Source organism: Vigna radiata, chromosome 11 (assembly GCF_000741045.1).
Source record: "Vigna radiata var. radiata cultivar VC1973A chromosome 11, Vradiata_ver6, whole genome shotgun sequence".
In the NCBI taxonomy this organism is placed as follows: Eukaryota; Viridiplantae; Streptophyta; class Magnoliopsida; order Fabales; family Fabaceae; genus Vigna; species Vigna radiata.
Genome location: NC_028361.1, coordinates 904,436 through 929,227, shown reverse-complemented (window position 1 = coordinate 929,227; position 24,792 = coordinate 904,436). Strand labels below are relative to the sequence as shown.

The following is a 24,792-nucleotide window of genomic DNA, read 5'->3' as shown; positions in this document are numbered from 1 at the left end:
AAAAAGAGGCTCCAGAAAATGAATATAAAATATGTTAGTATGGGAGTTCTTTGCACGTTAAGACATTATTAAAATATTTATGAAATTGATTGAAAGTCGTCTTGCATCGTCTTCTCAACTAACCTTTGGTAAATCTTGTAATTACGTGAATCTTTCCATTTACCAACTCCTTTGATAATAATTAATGGTTGTGATGGTTTGGACTTGTGTACAACATTTTTAACTTTGAAGTTGAACAACTTTTAGTTTCAGAACAACGACCAATCCCTTTCACTTATCCAATTAATATAAGTATTTTAGTTTAACGACATTAGTCTTTTTGTGGCAAACATATACCAAGTACGCAAGCAAAAAACATAGATTATGTTAAACGGTCTAATTATTTTTATCTAGTTTCATAAGTAATAAACACTCCTAGATTTCGTTATTGTTCTTTACAACATATTCTGTTTACACGAAATAGCAGATTGAGGTGTCATGTGTTAATTAGTTAGATATATATATATATATATATATATATATATATATATATATATATATATATATATATATATATATAAAATGCTATATCTATATATATAGTGGCTTGTAAATGTGGATAATGAGGTAATGTTGTCTACTATCCCTTTAACCCCCCAATTTGACTATTGTGTCCAATGACAGTGACTTGGTTTTGCTGCAAAACATCCTTTAATGTCTCTAGAAGGAACAACATATGCACTACACTTTAAAATAGCTAATGTCTTGTTGCTTCAAACTCATTGAAAACCATACCTATCATTTCATCTTCTGATCAAGTTTATGAAATACTATAAGCTTAATGTTTGATATGATCACACAAACACTGATAGACTTTTCAATATTAATACATACTATGTGCTCCCTTTCTGATTCTTTGTATAACAGTTTTCACATATCAGTCAGTAATTGTCATTTGTTAGTGTAAATGAATGTGTTTCGTCTAAAATGACAATGGGTCCATTCAAGATAAAGGGAACTTCTCTCTTTGTGTTGAATAAAAGTTTATGACAGATGGCTTATGCATAAGGCATGATGAAATTGACTAAGTTCCTTCCGGATTTTCCATGAAATAGTATAGTATAATAGAGTAGAGAAGGAGTAGTTTTACTGTGAAATCCATTCCCATTTCTTTTCTTTGGTATAAATGTTGCATTCTGTTTGGATGCTTATCTATGTCTACAATTCCTTCCGTATGACTCTGTGGCTGTGGAGACACTGGAAATTAGTTGAGGATTCCCTTACTTTTGAGTGTTTAATATATCTAAAGATAATGGTGCAAAAACTTTCTGTCAACGCCATTATGGTTTTGATACTGAGAAGGTGAAATAGAAATAGAAAATAACAGATGCTATAGTGTATGAGATTGGAACTCAGATATTAAAAAACAGATTAAAATCAACGGCGTTTTAACCTTTAGCATGTTTCTATATACAAACCCTTAATTTAACTTTGTCTGAGAATCATCTTCTTATTCCCACTCTCACCTAAAAGTAGTGAGGATTCTTATATTAGAACTAATTAATATACAGATTAGACCAGAAAAAAGAAAATGTATTTCTTTTTATAAAGTCATGAATACTTGATTTTTAAATACATGGTGGTGGGATGCAAATACGTAATCATTTTTCACTTTTACGACCTAACAAGATTGAATAAAAGGCTGCTGCACCTACCATTCAGTGTTCTTGTACATAAAATATGCAGATTTTATCAAACACATGCCAATACCAGTTGTTGATTTTGCAATATAATCTCATGATATTGCATGCTTGTTATCTATATATGATGTGTGGATTCGTTGAATGGAGGGTCCCAGAAGAGGATGGTTTATGCAGTTTTTGCGTCCATTGAGTTGCATGACACGAAACACAAAATCATTAAAATGTTGAGACACATTGGATGGTTTCATGTTAGGAAGTTTCTTCAGTGATTGGGCAACGAAAAGTGAGTTTATCAGTCACTGAATGATTGCCACGTGGAAACCAACCCCAGCTGGTGGTTGAAGTTCGTTGCTGTTTTTGTGATGTGTTTTGGAACATGTTGCCCTAGCCACACGCATACATGCATGTGCCTTGTTCTTGTTGGACAAGTGAACAAGGTCATACTCATACATCTATATCCTTCTCTACCCTTTTGAAATCTTCACCATCTAACCCTTCTACGTATATCCTTTCCATTCATTCATTTATTCTTTTCACCATTTTCTTCCTTTCTTTCTGCATAAAACAAAATCCCTTTTTCGTTCCGGTTATGTTGACTCCACTAGCTAGTCTTGCTACTTTTCTACCTCTATTGGAAGATTAATTTAAACCACAAATTAAATTAAGTCAAATCATAAAGAGAAAGAAGTTTTGTCAGAGAAGCTACTGTTCTGTAGGAACGATATCAATTTTTATCAATTATAAAGTCAAGTCTTACATAAAATTGAGAAAATTGATATACATTGATGAAGACTGTAAACTTAAAGTTTTTGGTTAAAATTGATGTGATTGAAATAAGGTTTTATCCATGTTGTGTTTTTCTATCACTAAAGTCCATTAACATGTGTATGGATGGATGGATTGGATTTATACTAAGAATAGATTAAGATTGAAAATAGATCAAATTTAAGGAGAAGAATATAAGTTATAATTACATGAAAGAGATGCACGACATTCAGGTTACTCTAATTAATGTGCTGAAGACTAATATAAGAAAACTGATATGACTTCATATTTCAGTATACTGCAATATATGTATATACATATATGTATGTATGTATATGTATGTATGGAAGTTGAAGATAATATCGTGTTTTACAATAATGACAAAAACGAGGTAAGAATTTTCAACTGAAACTGTTGATTATAATGGAAGAAATTAAGAATGTGTATGATTTCTAAAAGGAAAATATTTACGTAACTGTTGGTTGTCATATTAGAGATTATTATGAGTAAAAGTAAATGCAATTTGTGGAGTGAGTGTGTGCAGATTCCTTTCAGGGTCGTTATCTATATGACTTTGTGTACGATGCCACCACAACATGATGCATACATCGTCACCTTATATATATCAAACACTTGTGTGGTAAATGTTAGTGTTATCATCCTCTTCAAGAACACTTCAAAGGTAATTGGTTTCTTTCTCTTTTTTGGTCTCTTCAATGAAATTGCATATCCTTATACTGTATTGTTATTTCATCATGAATTAGTATTATTGCATGCAGTGGTGATGATGAGAACACCAAGCAGTGATGAAAGTGGGTTGAAGAAGGGGCCATGGAGCCCAGAAGAGGATAAAATACTAGTGGATTACATTCAGAAGCATGGCCATGGAAGTTGGAGAGCCCTTCCAAAGCTTGCAGGATTGAACAGATGTGGAAAAAGTTGCAGACTAAGATGGACTAATTACCTCAGACCTGATATCAAAAGAGGCAAATTCTCTGATGAAGAAGAGCAACTCATCATCAATTTACATGCAGTTCTTGGGAATAAGTAACTAACTAATCTTCATGATCTACACAAGAATCATGACTACTTGAATGATGAGCATGATTTTGGTATTCTAAATTTGTTTCCATTGTTTATTATCAGGTGGGCAGCTATAGCATCTCATCTGCCAGGAAGAACTGATAATGAAATTAAGAATCTGTGGAACACACATTTAAGGAAAAAGCTTTTGCAAATGGGGTTAGACCCAGTGACTCACCGTCCAAGAACTGATCACCTAAACCTTCTTACCAATCTACAGCAGATTTTGGAAGCTGCAAAAATCGTCAGCAGTTTCACAAACCCTTGTGAAATAAACAATGCTCTAAGGCTACACTCAGATGTCACGCAACTAGCCAAATTCCAGTTACTGCAAAACATGTTTGCCACTCCTTCTCCTTCCTCACTGACAGATGGTTTTCTGCATGATGTTTTGGGGTTTAATCAGTGTAATAATCTCCAAAACCTTCATGATGGTAATTCAGTTTCTCAAATCCTTCCCAATTTCCAAAACTTTGAGGCCATTCAGCAGCCTTCACCATCAAATTCCCTTCCAAATCTGGTTTCTGCCTCCCCTGAACGTTCTCCAGTAAAAGCAGAAAATGTTAATGCAAACTCAAAGGAGTGTTCTAATCCTTCTTCCACCACCTTTGAGTTAACGTGGGGAGATTTCATGGAGGAAGATGCAACTGATAATTATTGGAAAGGTTTCATAGAGTAAGTTTCATAGAGTGATTTATTCCCATTTCTGTACACTAAATATTATTCTCTCTCATTCTATCTGTTTATTTTGCAGCCAACATTCTAACCAGACATGGTCAACAGTCCAATGAAAAAGATGCATGGCATTTAGAGTTTTCACAGAAATAAATATGTACTATTGTTAATTTAGTTAAGGTTGTTTTGTGTGTATTAATTGACAATGAATTGATTGATCGATTCCAGATCTAAATATAGAAAAGCTTATGCATTGTATATTATAATGTAACATGGAGATTCATCATCATCATTAGATTATACACTAGACTGTGTGATTTTCATCTTCTTTGTATAAAACTATAAAAAAAATGGTGTTGGTAGGGTTTCCTTCATATAAATGTCAATGGTTGGAAATAAGCCATGCATGCTGAAGAAAATGCTTGCAATCCACTTATTGTTTGTCTCATTATATATATATTTTCCACACAAACTAGCATCTTTGACAGGAAAAATAAATTAATTAAATAAAATGGAGACTGTGGAAACTTGAAGAATGGAGAAAAAGAGAATGAATATTATAACTATTAGCTGTGTAGAGACTCGACTCAAATGACTCATTTATATATATATATTTATTTATAAGGAGATTCAAATAAAAAATTTAGGGTTAAATATGTTTTTCGTCCCTGAACTATTGGCCGTTTTTGTGTTTAGTCCCTCTTTCAAACTATAGTACAATTTAGTCCTTCAACTTTAGAAAATTATGGTTTTAGTCTTTTTTACCAAATTTTATAAATTTTATATGTTGTTTCAAACACGTTACATTATAGTATTTGGATTGTTTACACTGTTTGACACATTTTTGCTTGAGAAACGCGTTTGAAACAACAAATAAAGTTAAAAAAATTTGGTAAAAAGGACTAAAATCAGAGTTTTCTAAAGTTGAAAGACTAAATTGTACTATAGTTTGAAAGAGGGACTAAACACAAAAACGACCAATAGTTGGGGAACGAAAAACATATTTAACCCAAAAATTTATGACACTAACTCGAGTTCAACTCTCAATGATTCTTAATATGTGTAGGGAAAATATTTTTATAATCCAATCTAAATAAAATTTCTTGAAATCATAAACATTTCAAAATACATTTTATAATAATAACATAATATTTGTTAAGAGAAAGATTATAACTCTAACAATGTCATGAAATTAAACCTGTAATAAATTAGTGATATATTTAGTTATTTATGCTATATTTAATATTTTCATAATTACCAATGGAGTAAAAGCGAAAACATCTGTGATTATTTTAAATAATTAATAACGGGGAATAGCTTTTAGTATTAATTAAGAACCAAAGCAAAAACAGTTAAAATTCATTTTGAACCAAAACTTATATATATGCAATGATTTTGTCCTTTGACAGTGGTATTAGAAAGCAACCTAGAATATTGAACTGACATATATATTTTACTTCTTTGGCTTCATCATAATAATTTATCTTTGTATATAAAAGTCAAGAGTTTTTGTTACATGTTAGGTAAGACTAATCCTATTGATTCTAACCCAATAAGGCAAAGATGTGGTCCAAAAATTGTGTAATTTCTTCAAGTAATCCACTTTGGTCCACTAAGCAACGAAACCATTGTAAAAATAATACTATCAATCGTTACTATTTCACATTATCACTATTTTGAGTTTCAATATCCATATATCTTATAATATGACAGTTTTTTTCAAATATAATATACATAAATGTTTTGAAAATTTCACATTAATGTTCTAAATTGGATTCCCTTTTCTCATGCTTCTAAGTGTTTAAATACTCAACAAAAACTTATGTTTCTTGATTTGGGCAAAATAGGTGACTTGCAACTTAACTTAAAAAAAAAGGTGTTTCTTCCTGCACAAATCACATTTCTTCTTACACCCCATCACAAACTTTAGGAAAATTTAATCTAAAATAGGGTGGAATGAGTGTGTTTTTGATAAATATTTCCAAAACTAGCTTAGTGTGTTCCGGAAAGCAAAATACGGTTTAATAGGGTGTTGGAAGAAATTTGTTAATTTTATTTTGACTAAGGTAAATTCATGCAAGAGATGATAATGTTGATATACACACAACTAATATAACCATGCAGATTCTGCTAGATACTTCAAGTTTTCTGATAGAGTTCATTAGCTCAGCACTGATGAAATAATAAAATTATGAGCATTGATGTATGAGAAAGCTCAATCGGCATGAATCATTGAATTGAATTAAATGAGAAGGGGATTCACCTAAATACTTTAAGAGAAAATTTATTGACTAACTTCGATTACAAGAGTTAACAATCTTCAGGTAAGGATAGTTGGTGCTTGATTACCACTCACAATTTACACATCATGACACATTCTAATATAATTTTTTTTTACGACTCTGAAGTATATAGTGAGAAGCTAAATTTGTGGTTGCTAGAATAGAAGCTATTGATCGTTGAGGGTGAATCTTGTCATTGAATAGGCTTAGACTGATCATTTGAAAACCATGGAGACATGCAATATTTCTAAGAAATTCACAATAGGGGAAAAGATAACAAATGTTTAGTCACTGTATGAGAGACATAAAGCTGAAAGTTAAAGATGAAACTCACAAAAAAAACTGTTCATTATATTAAAATATACACAAGACATGCTCGTGAAAAAAAAAATAGTTGGAAAGTAGAACTTTCATGTCGAAGAGACAGACATTTTTTACTATATTGATATTTTCAAAGGCTAATAATGTATATATATATCCATTTCATGAAGCTTAACGAAGAGTATAAATCCTTGAAGGGGCATATAGGAATATAAAATAGAAGAGAGATGGATGCAAGCTACAAAAATCATCACTATAATACCCTTCCTTAGTTTGGCCAACTTCAAGCACTAAGAAGCATAGAGCTCACTGAGGAGAGCTTAAACTTTCGAACTTTTGAACCATTTTCAGGCTGAAAGATTATCTCGGTACTTGATCTTACGGTTTCTTCTTTCCACTCTGGTTCGGAAGCACCTTCACCTCTGTAGTCGCGCGACCTGCATAGAACTTGAAGCCTGGAAGGAGCTGCAAATCATTCCAAGTTAGTCAAAGAAACCGCAAACCAATGACCAAATCAGTACAACTATAGAAAGGTTGCTTTCGTGATTTTTTTTTCCCTCCCTCAGAGACAGGTATTTATCAGTTGAAACCATAGTTTTACTGAAGATCCTTTTCCTCAGGTATTTATTTAACATCATAATTAGATGAACCGCAGCATTAATAATCAGCAATGAGGAGATAAAAAAAACGCCTTTCTTCTGACTTCCAAATATCAACTAAGATGCGTTTGATGTACATTGAGGGACAATATAACTAAAATCGCAAAATATAAATAGTTGAATTACAACCCAAACTTTGTTGTTTGGTGACTAATTCATAGCCCAACCACACAAGAAGTTTTGAGAGATAGATGGGCTAGAAAGAGTAGAGGGGACAAAAAGAGGAAGAGAAAGGGGCTAGGAAGTAGAACTGTCACAGAGAAGAAGGTTTTTTTTTTTTGAAACTATTGGATGGTGTTTGTCAATGAAACAAAAATTTGTACCTTGTATTGTTTGTTTTGTACAAAACAATGTCCAGTCCTTTAATTTTTAGCAAACCAAGGGCACCTCTAGCGTATAAGAGCTAATTTTAGAATGTTAACATTCTTTCGCCCTTCGCACAGTGATTTTGTGCCTTGATTCTTCTTGATCTTAACTAATATACTTTTAACATAAAGGAGTATACTACTATACTACGTTTCAGGGATTGAGGATATCATAATCACTGTTAAGCAAACAAATACAAACTGGAAAAGCACAACCATAATTTATTCCCAAAAAGATTACCCAGTCCAAACATGCTTGTCTTTTGGATTACCACGCGACTAACTTTTGATCTTCTAATATGTCTTAAAGCATCAACATCTTCTCGTTTGCCCTTAAATTCCAGGAAGTCACCCAATACGTACTTGTTGCCTTTAAGCTCCACCCTATAAACCAAACAATCTCTTTGTAAGTGAAAAACTATGATTTGGTAACTATTAAATGATATCAACAAAGCTCCAAAACACACTGTTATGAAGGCATGCATATCTGATTTCTAAACCCCATTTTGATCACAACTAACCCCAAAACTGATCAGAATTGCAGATTCTGATTCAGAATAATTTCCTCAGCTGCACCAAAATCATTTTCTTAAGAAAAAGAAAGCCAGCTGAAGGCTCGAGTGGTCCTATGCATTGTAGCTCCAAGCTAGCTTGAGCATGATCATTTCTAACTCTGTGATGCTACATACATAAATCCATTACCGGGCATTCTCTTAATAGAGCATTGATGTTGAATGGGCTTTTGGCACACATTAAGCATAGAGAAACCAGATTTTTAACAAGCCAACATCTGATAGGTCACAGATGGATTGACATATTTGCTTCCCTAAGCCAAGGTTGTGTAAAGGACCCTTTAACAAGCCTCAAATTGCAACAAGTTTTACTTAAAAAAATGCAGTGACTAATCAAGTACAAAATGGTAACTAACCTATCCCATATCGGTGCTGAGCTAAGGACAAAATCAAGATTCTGATTAACAGATTCCAGCATATCCTTCTTCCCACTACGAAAAGCACTCTTTACCCAACTAGACAGTTTGCTCTTTGCCTCTGACTTCAGTTGAATCCATTGATCATGGGTAATAACTTCAGATGGAAAACCATCTACAGGAATGGCACTGCAAAAACAAATAAAGAGATTAATTAATAATTTTGACATGCATTAGCAAAGAGGTAAGATAAAATTCTCAGTTGCCTTTGACTAGATTAACAGATGCATTTTTCATGTAAAAATACTGCTTCTCAAGTAATTGAACCATACTCCAACATTTGCAACTTCTTTAACATATACAGAATTTATTTCTTCATTTCATGCAAAGAATTCATAAACATGTGAATAGTAAAATAGTCATTAGTCCGTTACAATTATTGTAGTACGATAACACTCTTTGGACACTCAGGTATGCATTTTCAATTTTTTTTTTCCCTGATACTGCCTGATACATATCTGAAAAGTATCCATTCTTTTTTTCATTTGATCTTTTTTCTGATGTGAGTTGGATACCTCTTCATACATATACTTCTTGATACATGTCTGAAAAAATTTAACGCTTTTAGTCTAACTATGTTTTTCCTCATGTGAGATGAATTCATGTACGTACATACTCTTTTACTCATTCTTTGAAGAGAAACAAAATGGACCCAAAATTAATGATATCTGGTTTATGCGCATTCAAACCCTCAACTTTTGTCTAGAAAGGATGAAGAATATAATGTATATAGAAAAGGAGCGACAAGTTGTGGGACATTAGTGAAGCATGACCCAGTTGACAATGGTGTTGTGTTAGGCTTCTTGAATTGGCAGAGTTTCCTCTTCATGAAGCAAACTTAAAGCTTTTTTATTTTCTAGATGATGGTAATGGAGGAGAGAAGAATGATACAGTTAGCATTAAACAATAGCTTACTAATGATGTTACTGAAGAGTCGATACTCAGTTTGAGTTCTACACAGAATGTATTTATTGATACAGTTACTCAAGATTCAAGATTAGTTATGATATTGGCGGCAACCATACTTTTTGTTATGATTACAAATCACAAATCAAAAGAGAGTAGGATCTAAAAGATTAGAAGAAGAAATTGGCACTAATAACAGTGAGTAAAATTACAAGTATATTCAAAATCATACCATAATTTAGGATTTGGAAGTATAACTTTACAACATATGTATCCTTCAGGCAGAGCAATCCCTCTCTGTTCAAGATATGATTCGAGAATAGAAGCTTGCTTCCGTGTTTCTTCCACCTGTACATGATTTGACAAACTTACTAATTAGGCAATCGACTGGTGTTCTTCCACGTCCAATGTAGCAGTATCGATAAAAAAAAAAAAAAAAAAAAAAAAAAAAAAAAAGTCAGCAAAAAGAAGCCCGAACCACTCTTTAGAGTATAATTTAATAAACATCCAAACCAGTTTTTAATTCATCCCATCTTATGAAACAGCATTCTGTGAGGCAATTAAAGATAGTATTCAGCATATATAAGAATATAATAATAATAATAACAACAATACGATTTTAGTGGTTCCTTACAGGATCAGGGTGACGCTCTGCTTTACGTTTGTCTGGCTTTTCACAGAGCCAGCTACCATCGCCACCAATTGTCAGAATTCCTGAGTAGTTTTTCACAGAAACCACCGCCAGCTCTCTGCAGTATAATAAGTTGAAATTCAAAATAAAAACGAAACCATACTTCAATTATCTACAATATATCGAAGAAAAACTTACAGTAGTAGCCATTGCCAAAATAACAAATAGATTGAAACGAAGAAAAGAGAGAATACTGTTTGGTGAGAAGAACAATATCAATGCTCTGTCGAGAAGCAGTGTCAGCATCGGGAATTCGAAGACCCACATACACATTTGCTCCATAGATTTTTTTAAGCCTGAGAAAAATTGAACTTGATTTGTGCCCTAGAAGAAAAATAAGAGAAAGAAAGAAGAAAAAGAAAAAGAAAAAGAGACCGATCAGCGACGGAGAAAAGAACAGAATAATCAGATCCCTCCATGTCTAAAACGTCGTCGTCGTAAAAGAATCGTCGGAACAATTTGTAGAAGACCAAACCGAAGATAATCTCCAGCCACATCGTTCGTTGCTTCTTCTTCTTCGGTCTTCCACCCACATTGACTACTCCCCAAGCTTCCTGCTTCTAATTTATACTCTTCATTTCTATTTTTCTAATACATTTTATTCCGTCTTTTAAAATTGTTTAACTTTTTCTTTTTTATTTTCACCACACTACATTACATAAGAAAATTATTAAATTAATATTCGTGAACACATCCACGGACTGCGAAAATATTAGTAATAATTCAATTGTGTTTATTGATTTGTCGACATATATAAGATTTAATTTGTTTTTATCATAAAAGTCGGCTGGTATAATTTTTTGAAAACATAAAATCATTGAGAAAAAATAAATCAGATTAATGAAATGTGAAGTAAATTAAAACTGAATTTTTCTTTTTTTTGAAACGTGAGATTATACCAAATTCACATTTCTTTCTTTCTTAAACATCGTATAATCTACTACTAAATATTTTGTTTTAGTTGGTGTACTTCTTTTAAATTTTTTTTATAACTTTTAGTAAATAGTTTTGTGTTTCCTTTTATTATAAGTTAGAATAGTTAATATTTGTTCGGTTTTATTATAAGTTAGTATAGTTAATATATGTTTGGTTTAATTCGGTTTTATTTAGTTTGGTTCGGTTTAAATCAGATCAGTTCAGTCGGTTTGATTCCGTTTTGTTTTGTTTCGGTTCGACGAGAATCGAATCAACTTAGTTTGGATCAGATCGTCTCAATTTCATTTGGGTCAATTCGACTCAACTCAGTTTGGTTTGGTTTGACTCAGTTCAATTTTGAATGGCTTGATTCGATTTGGTTTGGTTCAGTTTGGCTTGGCTCAGCTCAAATTGAATTGGTTCGGCTCGGTTCGATTCGACTCAACTCGGTTTAGTTTGATTTGACTCAATTTGACTCTGAACAGCTTGATTCGGTTTAGTTTTGTTCTGGTCAGTTCGACTAACTTCAATTCAGCTCGATTTGACTTAACTAGATTGAGTTTGGATTGATTCAGTTCAATTAATCTCGAATTATATTATCATTATTACATAACACCATGTTAGTTTAACACATTAAATTAAAAAAAATAAAGAAATACTAAAAATAATTCAAAAATACCATATATATATATATATATATATATATATATAACATCATCTTAATTGTATTAGTTCATAATTTACAACAAAAACTTAATTGTTTCAATTTTTAAAAAAAAAAACATGACAAAAAAAAATAACTTAACTGAAAAAAGTCACCATAATTATTAAACCTATTTTTAGAAACTCATAAAAAAGAAAAACATATATTTAAACTTATTCTGATCATGTTGAGCTGTTTGATGTCGAGGAATATTTTCTAAAGATAATATCCTTTTGATTTAGAAATGATTTGAAACTACCAAATCATGGGAAGAAGATAAAGAAAAAATAAAACTTACTAAAGTCAATGATTTTTAATAAATAAAAACAGTTGCTAAAAATTCCCTCTTTAATATTTTAGGACGCCGGAAACGGATTTCCAAATGTGCTGTTTATTATTTTTGTGAATTTCTACTTGAAAGTATACTGTTTCAATGTGGGATTTACGTATCCATACTTATGCTTAATCTCTCAATAAAACGCCTTGAATTATTACATTTTTTCTGAAAGAAAATACTTTTATTATATAAAAAAATTTGAATACGGCTTAAATGATGATGTTACCAACGTCCTCTCATACAAGTTGAAAATATGAGATAGTCTGATTTATAAAATATCACAAATTCACATGAAGATGAAGATGGGTTTAGTATGTTGCAGTTATCTACCATGAGAATACTTGGAACAGTAAAAACAATGTTAATTTTTTTTGGGAACTTTGATGTGTTTTTAACCAAAAAAAACATCACGCACGTGCATGAGGATTTGATTAATTTAAAATGAAAAGATTGTATGGATTGAAAAATCATCAGTTAATATTATAAGCAATCTCATCAGGTTTTTTCATCTGAGTATTTTATTGCTGCAGTACAGTTCCTGAATATAGAAACACTGCCTCCTGAGGGGAAGAGACAAATGCAATCAACCAAAGAGAATGTGCAGAATTGCTGACTATGCTGAATCAATCATTGTAGTTGTAAACTTGTAAGGAAACCAATATGTCAATCAATCATTAAAGTAGTAACTTTTTCTCTATTACATACAACATGCAAAAACATGTTTTAACAAATCAAGGTAGAAATTCAGATGTCGATCAGAAGGATTGTAATTAAGCACTGTATATCTTGAGAGAAACAGCAAGTGGTGATTATATGTCAAAGGGGTAGTAGCAAACATCAGAAGTTCTATCTAACTTTCATTGGAATGAAGATAAGATGGTATAAAAATACAATCCAACTTGCCACTTCTTAATTTGGTCAGATCTGTGTAGAAGGGCAAGAAGAATCAGAACAACATGGGACAAAAAAATAACAATAGTTCCAACACATACAATTTACTGTCAACATGGAGAACCGCAACCAAAATAAGTGACTAGAGTAAGACTCCTAAACAATATTACATGCCTCAGTCATTCTTTAAAAGCTATTCATCAAGAAGCAAAATCATAAAGCAAATACATGCAAACAATTTAATGTTCAATATACCTGCCAAGGTAAAAAAGGTTGTTCTATTTGTGATTGCTACCACCCTTTTTCTTCAGCAGGCTTCCAAACTTGCCAAGCAAAGGCTTCTTCTTCTTCTTCACTTGTTCCTTTGATGGTGAGTTCCTCCCACTATCATCAACGTTCTCTTTTAAAGAGGCTCCATTCATCTGATCAAAGCCCTCACCACCCTCTTTCTTTGAGTCAACTTCATCTTCTAAGGATTCAGGCTCTGGTTCTCTTTCTGGAGAGAATTCCTTTTTCTCAATCTTGCAGCTCTCCCACATTTTAAATTCTGCTTCTGCAGAATCATCTTTTCCTTTATCTGCATCTTCTTTCACTTTTCCATTCACATTCACAGCTTTGGGAGATTCAGTTTTCTCAGACTTGTCATCCAAGGGAATACTTTCTTCCTGTAAGTTTTGCCCGAGTCCCTCTTCATTGGATGAAAGCTCTACCTTCTTGGACAAGTCTTCTCCGCCGTGTCCATTCTCTTCAGAGAATTCAACTACTTTAGGAAGCATATCATAGTCTTTCTCACTGTCAGTAACATTCCCATTTTCCTCAGGCTGATTTCTGCTCGTAGCTTCATCAAGCATCTTAGATAACTCCTCTACCTTCTTAATAGATGTTGATTCCCTCGTTCGAAGTTCTTCATTTTCTTGAAATACGTTCTGAAACTCGTTTTCTTTGTCCAATAGACTCTCTTTCAACTTCATGCTCTCGGCCTTTGCTTCTTTAAGTTCTTCCTGCAAGTGGATCACCTCAGCCTCAACTTCCTTGAGATTTTCCTTTAGCTGTGCTTCTTCCTCCTTCTTGGCACCAACTTCTTCCTCAGTTTCCTTGAGTAAACGAATCAGCCTGTTGATTTCTTTTCCAAGGGATGAGTTCTCTTCTTCAGTTAGATTTAAGCAATTGACAAGATGATGTTCTCTCTGTTCCCACTCTGCCTTGGAGCATTCCATGTTGTTCTTGGAATTTTCGACATTACATGTAAGAACGTCAATCTCATGTCGTGCATCGTTAAGCATGGACTCGTATTTTTCATCAGTGGCTTTCAAGACCAACTTTAAATCTTCAATCTGAGATTCATAGTTTTCACGTTCTGCATGGCTGGCTAATAGCTTTTCCTTGGCATCCCTGGCTTCTGCAGATACTTCATGCAAAGCAGAAGTTAAGCTTTCCATCGCACTTTTAGTCTTTTCTTCTTCATCTCTACAGATCTCTAATTCATTAATTAGTTTGTCTTTGTCTTCTAATAGGGTCTGAACACTGGAAGCTGCAAGCTTTTCCCTATTCAAAGCCTGAGCCTTCTCTTCTTTGACTGTCTCAAGTTCAGATTCCAGACTTTCAACCTTCTTTGACAATTCAAGACTCCCTTCCTTAGCCACAAGAAGACAACGCTCTGACTCCTCAAGATCTTCCCTCTGTCTACCAATTGTCATTTCCAACAATCCCACCTTCTCTTTAAGACTAGAAATTTCAGATTTTGCTTCATGTAACAACTCATTGCTTCCTTCCATCTGTTTTGTTACTGATTCCAAAGATGCTGATGTAGATCTCTCCAACTTATTTGCTTCTTCAACCTTCACTTCTAGCTCCTCGACCTTTTTCGTCCACTCCTCTAGCAGACTGTGTGCATAAGATTCAGCCATCCTGGCAGCTTCAAGCTCCACATTAAGATGTTCAATGTGATTTTCTTTCTCCGTCAACTTCACATCATAATCCTTTGCCTTTTCAAGTTCTTCGTTCAGAACTTCAATCTCTGTTTGCAGTTCTGATACAATTTTGTTTTCCCTAGCCTCAGTTTCCAGCTTCGAATCTAGTAAGGCCTTCAAATGCATCAGTTCAGCTGAAAGAATCTCGGCTTTCTCCACATGAAGCTCCGCAATTTTAGTTGCATCGTCAGCATGACTCAGTGCCTGGTTCTTTGCATCACAAGTCATGGCAAGTTCTTGCTTAATCCGCTGTAGCTCCTGAGCAGTAGAGAGAAGAGAAGCCACATCCAAAGCATGCTGGTTCCTCACACTCTCCAGCTCTTTCTGCCATTCCACTTCCTTTGTCTGAACAGCTTCGATTCCAGCCTGTTCCAACTCAACGGCTCGGAACTTCTCAATCTCGGAATCCTCCTCGGCTCGCTTCTGAGCCACCATTGCCTCCATGAGTTTCTCATTTGCTTCCTCAGCCACTCTCTGCGCTTCTTTCAGCTCATCAATCGCTTTTGCCTTCTCTTTTTCAGCCTGAATAAGCTGTTCCTTTGCTTTCTTTAGATCTTCTTGAGCAAGATTTAACTGCGTCTGCAATTCTGAACCCTTCGCAACTCTTGGAAGTTGTTTCTGGAATTCAAGGAACATAATAAACATGTATAAGAGGACAGATAACCAAAGTAAAAGCATGACTATACAGATTTTCCTTTTGTGCCATACCAAACTATCAATATTCACATACCACGTACAGTACATCTTACAAATGGATAAAAAGTCATGGATAACATAAACTTTCAATTCCCAGAAAAAAAAATGCCAAATAACTAACAAATGGTAACACATTTAACGTTTACTTATTTTATATACACTTGTTAGCAGTCTAACTTTCCCAGAGTTTCCATTTAGTAATAAAGCCAGATATGACTAATCTCAGATAAGAGGGGATACAAACTACATTCACTGTAACTTACATCAGGTGTGGTGGATGCAGGTCTTGGTGATTTGCGCTCAGTGACAGGCTTTGAATTCGAAGCTCGTGGCGACGATTTTTCTGCAGAGAGGCGCAAATTTTGCAGAGGTGATGGCGATTCTGACTCCGATTTGGACACTCCTTTGCTGAGTCTACTAACTCTTGGAGTTGCAGGTGACGTTTTGTTGGGAGTTGATGGCCGTGCCTTGTTGGGAGTGGCCGGAGTTGCTTTGTTGGAGGTTTCCGATAAACCGGATCTATCAGATTCACAATGTCAGCTTCATACTGATGCATTGAATGAAATGAAAAGACATGACACTAAAATGTAACAAAATGCCATATTTGCTTCCAATCAGACAGATGGATCTAAGCCTAAAAAACCAAATTTTAGTACCAAACTCAGCATCTAAAAGCATCGTCAAGCCAAACTCATCAACCGAGAAACAACCACCAACCGATAGAAAAAGGAGATAGTAAGTCAGTAACCGCCACCCAAAAGCAAGAACTAGGGCAAGAAACACACAAGGAGATGCAATCATAAATGAAAAACACAATCCAGCAAGAACAGTAGAAGATCAAGACTCAACAACAACCAAAAATGGAAATGAAGGAAGCCCATCTTAAAATTTCATGCACGAACCAAACAGAAACCCAAAAAACATCGAAATTTACACAGATGAAGAAAAGGGAGTTCCAAATGTCTTCAAATAGCAGATCAAAACCATCAACTGCAAAACCGCACAGAACAGAAGCGAATTCGCGAAAGCCGTACACGGAAGAAAGTAGAAGAAACCCACACCAGATCTTAAAGCAATAGAGAAACCCACAACACAAAGCACCGAACTTGACATACCTGGATTTTGAAGCCATGTTGGTAAGAAGCGACGACCAAGTAACAGCAAAACGTGAGAAGGCGTTGCCTTTGCTGAAAGTGTCAGTTTCAGAACCGATAATGCTGAAGTTCCAACATTGTCAGAAAGAAGAAACCGAACAAATTCGGGATCAGGGTGAGATAAAAAAAAAAAAAAAATCAAACTTTTTCTTGTCTTTCTTTCTTTGGCTTTCGGGAAATTACGTGAAAGAGAAGAAGACTGTGAAGAGGAATTTACAGAACACAAACATATACCAAAGCCAAACAAGTTGGTCTGGTTTTCCTGTCTCCAGAGTAGCCACACCAACACACTACACTATGCTATGCTATTCTCTCTCTTCAACCTTCTCATTTTCATCTTGTTTTTTCTTTCTTCCTCTCTCAGTGGAAGCAGTGGATGCATATCTTGAGGTTGAGTAGAGTGAAAGGACAAAAGTAACCCTTAGTTTTCTTAAATCTGTCAAAGCCAAAGGTATTTGTAGCTTTTTCAGAAGCAGAGACCTGTCTCTGACTCTTCCAACCTTACCCTTCTTTTCAGGAAAAAGAGACACTCTGCCATGGGATTAGAACTACCCCTGCAACTCTTTTTTCCAATTTCTTCTCCAAATTTAAATTTAAATTTCGTCACGATTGAATTTCCAACATTTCCAACATTTCCAACATGTGCATGTGTCGAAATTTCAAAACAACTTCATGAACTACAAAAATTAATTTGAAAGAGATAGCACTGCATGTTACCATTTGCTTTTCCAGGTTGGATTATTTTAAAAAGGAGACATGTGAACTTCAAATCACCAAATATCATTCATGGTTTTTGCTTTTCTCAACTTTCTTTTATGCTTTAAGATTTTTTATTACTTTTTTAAATATATTTATTCAGTTTTTTAAGTAATAAATATGACATTATATACTCATTAATACAAAACGGCATAAAAATGCTATTATATGTAAGTCCGAATAAATAAAACTCATGATAATCTGAAATAAAAAATTTGAGTGTAATGTTGGTTTGGATAAGATGAAGGAAAAAAGAAAATCGGATGAAATGGATAAAAGAAATTAAATTTAAAAGGTATTATAAATATTTAACTTGGCTAAAAGAATATATTTTAGTATTTATAAATTTTAGGTATATGTAAAAAATTTAATTTTGTTTTTTATGATATATTTGTTATCAGATTTAATAATAAAGTATATAATGCTATGATTTATGATAAAAATAATATTTAATATAATTGACTGTTGTACCAATCAGAGGATAAAGTAAAAGCACATAAAAACGTTTCACTCTTCTATACAATGAATATTGTTAAAAAGTCCTGATCATGTTTCTGAACATAATCCAAAGACAAAAAGACATGAAGGGTTTGCAGTAAAATAAATTTTTTTAAAAAAAAAAAAGTTAATTTTGTATGTATTTTAAAAAACTATAACATTGACCTTAGTTGTTATAGAAATTTATAATAGTCTCATGTGATTTGAATATGATTATTTTTCAATTGAAATTTTCATGGTTTGTGTAGAAAATAAATGATTAAAATTTCAACTATATTGTCAAATAAAGTAAGATAATGGATGTATTTGCGTATAAAAACTTTTTATTGACTAAGAAAATGTTACATTATGTTCATTAATTCTCTACATTTTTTTTTTCAGCATTGGATAAAAAATATTGACTTTTTTGTGAATACTACTAATAAAATAGGTTGAAATTTATAAATTGGAAGTGTAAGCGTTGAAATTATTATAAACTGAAAGTTGAAGGCAAAAAGCTTGTAAGTTAAGCCATGTTTATATTTTTCTTATTTAAATATGATATAAGAAAAATTATAATTTTTTATTCTGTGTTCTCAAACTAAAATTTGATGTCATAAATAATATAAATGCTATTGATTAAAGTAAAGAAAAGTATCTAATGGACTAATAGATTACATCATACTTTAATTTCTTTTATAACGGATCAGATCAATTTCCGCAAAATTGAATTTAATTTCACTTGTAGATATTCAAAATGTTTGAAAGATGATCTTTTGATAATAAAAGAAATCACTTCAAATGAGAGTAATATGATCATTAAAGAAAAAAAAAAATCTTAGTTTTGTTAAATTTGATAAAAACATAAATCCTAGATTTAAGAAGGGAGTTTAAGAAACTAATGATTTGTTTTATAATTTTGTTATCGAAAGATATCAATTTTTCGATTTTAAAGTCTTATTATTGATGTCATGATAAATATCAACATTTTGATATCAACTTTGTTAAATAATATTGTTAGTATAATTACCGTAAACATGAGATATTGTCTATTTTAAAATCATGTTTATTAGAGTTTTGTTCTCAAAAGATTTATCAAAAATTTTAAAAAGAAATATTTAAACTGTTTTTTATCTAAATTTTTAAACGATATAAAATTATTGAAAGTGATAAGAAGATACACTATAAAAATTTTAGTTAAATATTATATAGAAATATGACTGACTAAAAAAAAAAAAAGTCTACAAATTTTTAAATTTAACTCAATTTGTGAGTTTGTAGAAGGTTTAAACATTTTTTTATCTCTAAGTTAAGTTCTGATCAATTTAGTCTTCGCTTTTAAAAATGTCAATCTTTAATTCTTATGATATGAAAAATATATCAAATAAACTTGTGATTTATTATTCAGTAAATGAGGACTCATTTGATACATTCTTCATATTATAAGGACTAAAGGTTGACATTTTTAGAAGCGGAAACTAAACTGAACATCAAAACTTAACTTAACTTAGGGAAAAAAAGAGTTTAAACCTTTGTAGAATGATAGTTTGTGATTTAAGGCAGTGTGGTGGAGTTTGGTAGAGAAACAGGTGATATATTATTGTGTGGTGGTGTTTAGCATTGAGCCAAGATAAGTGATGGCATTTTTACAAACATGTGGTGGTCTCAAAAGGTGGGTGGTGGTAGTTATGAATACACAATCACTTCTGTCTAATTAGTTTTTATGAATTTAGGTTAACTTAAAATTTGACATAATGATTTTAATTATTATATAACTGAGAGACAGTTATAAATATTAAGAAACATAAACTTATACAAAGCCAAACACAGAATATTTGAATTTTGGAGGAATAACCTTAGAAAGTGATGGTCATGTTTTTGGACATAATCCAAAACAGAGAGAATCACACGAATGTTTTTGGAGAATACGACGTTGCAAAATTATCTGACAAATGAGATACGAACTCTAACTTTCTATATTTTTAATTCAAAATTTTTAACCAATAAATTTATAAATTTTAATTTTTATATATTTTACTTAATTTTTTAATTTTATTCAGTGATTTTTAAATTCACACTTATTTATATATTAAACTTAATGTCTTATTGAAATAGACATTACTACCAACCAACACACTTTTCTTGCTTACCTTCTGCCTGTGCCAACCATCGTCGTCTTCATCACGGTGTCGCATTCAGATATTAGCTGCAACTTCACCCGTCAATTTCAAAATTTAAAATCCTATTAAAACGTTTTCTTTCTTTATATACATTATTTCATAATTATTTAAAAGGTTAATTTTTTTTAGAAAGACCTATTTATGTTGGGTTTTCCATTTAAATCCTGTTTATTGGATTTTTTAATTTAGTTTTAAAAAATAAAAATTTGAGTTAATTGAATTCTTAACCTTAATATTGACCTAACAAGTTAATGATAAACATAAATAGATCAAATGATAAATATAGAGCAAAGTAAAATTAATCTAAACATGTTATATAAACATTATAGTAACACATTCAGATTAAGAACAACGGAAGCAAAGATGAAAGTATAAGATGCGTACCTCCTGTCATTGCAATTTTGTAATCCCAACATAGACAATTTTGTTTTTTAAACCTTAACTCACTCAAACTCAATGATGTGTTTTTTGAATAGAGGAGTACGTAATCAAAACTGAAAGTAACTCATTCCCTTTGTATAAAGTCTGACCATCACAGGTTTAAAAATAATAGATTGGGCTTTACCTTTAAACAATATAATAACTTCTCCATAACCTCTATGCAGTTAAAAAAGATAAATATAATTGGCTTAATGAATCACTTTATGTTCCTTAAAAACAAAAACTTAAAATGCTATAATATTTATCCTATAATTAAAATAAATGCCAACAATTAATTTTATATGGCCAGGTTTTGAAACCATTATCACATCACTCCCCCGCCACCATCTTCTCCAACTGCAGAAATCATAATTTCTCTCAAGAGTGAAACCCTAGCGTTGTCGCTGTAAAGTCACTGCAAAGTCTTCCGTCTTGTCGTCACCATCTTGCTGCACCGCAACCGTGAGAATGCCAGTAGCGCCTTCATTACACTGCCACCATCAACACCACACCACCTTCTTCGCACATCTATCATCTCGTCGCGCCTTAATGTCGCCATTGCGCAACATCATCCGCCACCACCTTCAATAACTAAAGAGAACCTATATTTATGGTCGTGATTCACGTTATTCCTGGACGCGCCTCCATCTCCTTCCACCATGGTTTCTTCTTTGAAACAATTTCACCACCTCAAGTCAAAAAATCAATCGGTGAAGAAGTCCAAAATCGCACAACCTCCCTCGTTGTCATTCAAATACCACCAAGCCAACAAATATTCAAGCAACCATCGTGAGTGTTCTTGTACCACCACAATCCAAGAACCTGCAAACAATCAATCCTCTTGCGAACCAGATGTCAAGAACCTAATCGCAATCTCCTCCATTGCGTTCACGTCAACGTTTCAGTGCATGACCATGTACCAAAGGAATTTAACCTTATTTAAAATCATAATATTTTATTATTTCATTATTTTTTTTCTTTCGAGCTAGCTTTAGATTCAATAATCAAGATAACACTCCAACTGGGCCCAATTTGAACACGCAATTTAGGCCCAAGACACCAAACTTTTGGGTGTTGCTCTTTCCACCTCCCCGTTTCCTTCCTCCACCTCCCCAACTTTTTTTAAAAAATTTTTATTACAAAAATAACCTTTTCTTTTACCCTTTTTACCCTTTTAACTTTTTTTACTTCTAATGTTACTTACTTTTTGCTCACATTGCCACACCCCACATTCTCCAACTCTCATAACCACCCCATCTTCACCTTCCATTTTTTCCGACCACCACATCTTCTCCCAACACGACCACCTTCTCTCTCTACTCTCCAAAGAGGCCGCAACGCATTTCACTCCCTCCCTTTCCTACCACGCTGGATTTCTACGCTTTTCCCATTTTCATGGTTTCGCTCCTCTCACCACCGTTCTTGTCATTAACTACTTCAACAGGTTCGTTAATAGAAGGAGCTTTCAAACCGAAGATAAACCATGGAAGACTCAATTGGCAGTCGTTGCTTGTGTCACTCTCGTAGCAAAAGTGGAGGAAACACGGGTGCCGCTTCTTTTGGAGTTGCAAGTATGTTTTCCAACATCGCTGTTTGTTCGCTAAATTCTGAGTTTCCTTGTTGGGTGTTATACATTGAAACGGATGTAAGTATCCGTTGTATTCTTAAGCGGATGTCTATCAACATCCATTGTCCGTTGAAGGATAAAAATTACGGATGTTGATATCTGTCCCTTGACATCCGTCGAAACAAAGCTAGCTTGAATTCCAATTCCTCTTGTGCAGTGTAGGATACAATTTAAAGTTTAAACTAGAAAGCAAAGAGGTAGAGAGAGATTGTGTGGGATTGGTGAGACAATATTCATAAATGAGACTTATACAATAGACACAATAGAGTAAACGGGTGCAGTTACCGTGACGGCATAACAGAAGCTCTAATTCCGTGCCATAATTGCTTATAAGGGAATTCGGTTTCACCAACTCCAAATCCTTTTGCTCATTTGATAATTCCTGTATTTTCTTTTTTAATTTACGTCTTTTTCTTTTTTTGGTGAGAAACAATTTCTCCCAAAAGCTGCAAAAACTCAACCAGCATTATGCTCTCGTAAGGTCCTTTCAGCAACCTCTTTATCCAGCTTTTGAAAACAAATTACGCATAAAAATATCAATTGATTGAAAAAAAACTGGAAAATTTACAAAACGAGACGTATGGAAAAGGTTACCTCTAATTCATTAGCGATAATATCAACATCGGCGACATTAATCTTAACAACAACTAATTCTTTCTCCCTAAAATTTTAATCTTAAAAATAAACTAAAGGATAAAATAGGAATAAAAAAAATAAAATGAAGGGTAAAAGAGAGATGGGGAGGTAGAGGGAGCAAACGGGGAGGTGCAGGGAGCAACACTCCAAACTTTTTTAATATCTTTTATCTTATATTTATAAAAAAAAAAAATCAATTGACGTTGACTGGAGTTGTTTTCAGTTGCACGGTCATTTTTACTATTTTGACAGTTGAATTTTTTCACTAACTGTTTTTATCGATGTTGGCTAACCAATTTCTCCAAATAGCAATCCTAATCAATTTTGGTTGAAGAAATTATAATTAACTTTAGAAAAGAAATCTCAACAAAACTATTGAAAAAAAGGAAGACATGTGTGTAAATGATAAAAAAGGCATTGTCGAAAACAAAAATAATCATGATAAACATATGGTGAAAAATGTAATTTACATGAAAAAAATAATTTTCATAACATAATTTAAGAAAAATTTAACTGTTGTTGAGTAAGAAATTATAGCGATTGACAATAATAAAAATTCTAACCACTTCAATAATTTTTTATTAATATCAATAAAAGAAATATAATCGATATCAAAGCCAAAAGTAGTCATTTCTATAATATTGTCTTACTCAAACTGATAATACTCTTATTAAAATCGAATTACGAAAAGTTAAATATAAATTTAAAAATATAATAATTTCAAATTCTTATCTTTAAATGTTATTTGAAAATTTTCAATTTTAAAACAATTTTACTCTAATAAAATCTAAATTTTCAAATTCTTTTATAAAAAATCACAAAAAAAAATCATATTTTTATCATAATACATCTCAATTTTTTCTAAAAAAAAAAACAAATTACCTTATTAAGATTCTTTATCTACACATATTATAGAAATTTCTTAATAAATTTACTCAAAAATTTCTATTAAATATACTAAAAGTTACTTGTTTTTGAAGCTATGTGGGAGTATACTTGATATATATAAGGAAAATGAAATATTAATTTGCATAGTATATAAATAGGTTTTCCATCCATGAATGGATTATGATTAATTCTTTATTTTTTTTCTTATATAATAAGATTTATAGTCATTATTTGTAGTATTTATAAAATGAGAGAATTTTTTTATTTACTATAAATCTTAACAGAACTAAATAAATTCGTTCTACATACTGTATTATTTTAAAATGTCAAATATTGATAATATATCATAGACATGGTTGAAAATGGCCAGTTCGTCATCTACTCCAAATATGAAGTATAATTATTTATAAAAAATATATTAATTTTAAAAAGAAATAAAATGAAATGACTGTTATAATTGATGATGTGTAATTTTAAAGACTACTTTATTATTAAAAAAAAAAAGCTTAAAAATCAATTGGATTGACTATGACAACTTCAAATACTAAAATGAATTTAGTACTTAAAACGGTGTGGTAAGAACAATATTTGATTGTGTTTTTTAGTCTTCATATACTTAATGTGACTTGAATTTTTAATTTATTTTTTCTTTATTTATTTTAATCTTATTATCATTTAAATCAAATTCTTTGTCACTAAATTCAATCTAACAATTAATATAAATA

The 24,792-nt window shown here is 32.3% G+C and overlaps 3 protein-coding genes across 5 annotated transcripts; 1 reads left to right on the top strand and 2 right to left on the bottom strand.

Annotated features, from left to right (window-relative positions):
• The first annotated feature begins 612 nt into the window (after window positions 1–612).
• Window positions 613–4,528, top strand: LOC106777436 (transcription factor MYB39). Of its 3 annotated transcripts, none has more exons than XM_014665018.2 (4): window positions 613–3,129; window positions 3,227–3,494; window positions 3,594–4,205; window positions 4,285–4,528. In XM_014665018.2, exons 2-4 carry the CDS (start codon window positions 3,232–3,234, stop codon window positions 4,319–4,321), a joined length of 912 nt encoding a protein of 303 aa, XP_014520504.1. In that variant the 5' UTR covers window positions 613–3,129; window positions 3,227–3,231; the 3' UTR covers window positions 4,322–4,528. The 3 variants fall into 3 exon arrangements, with proteins under 3 accessions (XP_014520504.1, XP_022631645.1, XP_022631644.1); XM_022775924.1 differs by having other exon boundaries at window positions 3,212–3,494; XM_022775923.1 differs by having other exon boundaries at window positions 613–3,494.
• Window positions 4,529–6,895: 2,367 nt separating this feature from the next.
• LOC106776934 lies at window positions 6,896–10,979 on the bottom strand. The gene is made up of 7 exons (XM_014664412.2): window positions 10,793–10,979; window positions 10,612–10,713; window positions 10,361–10,475; window positions 9,959–10,074; window positions 8,761–8,949; window positions 8,074–8,216; window positions 6,896–7,273 (listed from the first exon to the last, which is right to left on the bottom strand). The coding sequence occupies exons 1-7, from the start codon at window positions 10,912–10,914 to the stop codon at window positions 7,092–7,094; spliced, it is 969 nt and encodes a 322-aa protein (XP_014519898.1). The 5' UTR covers window positions 10,915–10,979; the 3' UTR covers window positions 6,896–7,091.
• A 2,225-nt stretch (window positions 10,980–13,204) lies between these two features.
• LOC106777716 (WEB family protein At3g02930, chloroplastic-like) lies at window positions 13,205–17,642 on the bottom strand. Its single transcript, XM_014665431.2, has 3 exons — window positions 17,045–17,642; window positions 16,193–16,448; window positions 13,205–15,851 (listed from the first exon to the last, which is right to left on the bottom strand). Exons 1-3 carry the CDS (start codon window positions 17,059–17,061, stop codon window positions 13,542–13,544), a joined length of 2,583 nt encoding a protein of 860 aa, XP_014520917.1. The 5' UTR covers window positions 17,062–17,642; the 3' UTR covers window positions 13,205–13,541.
• Window positions 17,643–24,792: the final 7,150 nt, after the last annotated feature.

What these genes read in the sequence shown, in the direction of transcription:
- LOC106777436 (XM_022775923.1), top strand. Translation starts at nt 2,950, where the DNA reads ATGAGTAAAAGTAAATGCAATTTGTGGAGTGAGTGTGTGCAGATTCCT. An exon ending in CATGCAGTTCTTGGGAATAA is followed by an intron (nt 3,495 to 3,593) that starts GTAACTAACTAA and finishes GTTTATTATCAG; the next exon opens with GTGGGCAGCTATAGCATCTC. An exon ending in TATTGGAAAGGTTTCATAGA is followed by an intron (nt 4,206 to 4,284) that starts GTAAGTTTCATA and finishes TTTATTTTGCAG; the next exon opens with CCAACATTCTAACCAGACAT.
- LOC106776934 (XM_014664412.2), bottom strand. Translation starts at nt 10,914, where the DNA reads ATGTGGCTGGAGATTATCTTCGGTTTGGTCTTCTACAAATTGTTCCGA. An exon ending in CTTTTCTCCGTCGCTGATCG is followed by an intron (nt 10,714 to 10,792) that starts GTCTCTTTTTCT and finishes AATTTTTCTCAG; the next exon opens with GCTTAAAAAAATCTATGGAG. An exon ending in CAGAGCGTCACCCTGATCCT is followed by an intron (nt 10,075 to 10,360) that starts GTAAGGAACCAC and finishes AATCATGTACAG; the next exon opens with GTGGAAGAAACACGGAAGCA.
- LOC106777716 (XM_014665431.2), bottom strand. An exon ending in CTGCATCCACCACACCTGAT is followed by an intron (nt 15,852 to 16,192) that starts GTAAGTTACAGT and finishes CTTGAATTCCAG; the next exon opens with AAACAACTTCCAAGAGTTGC.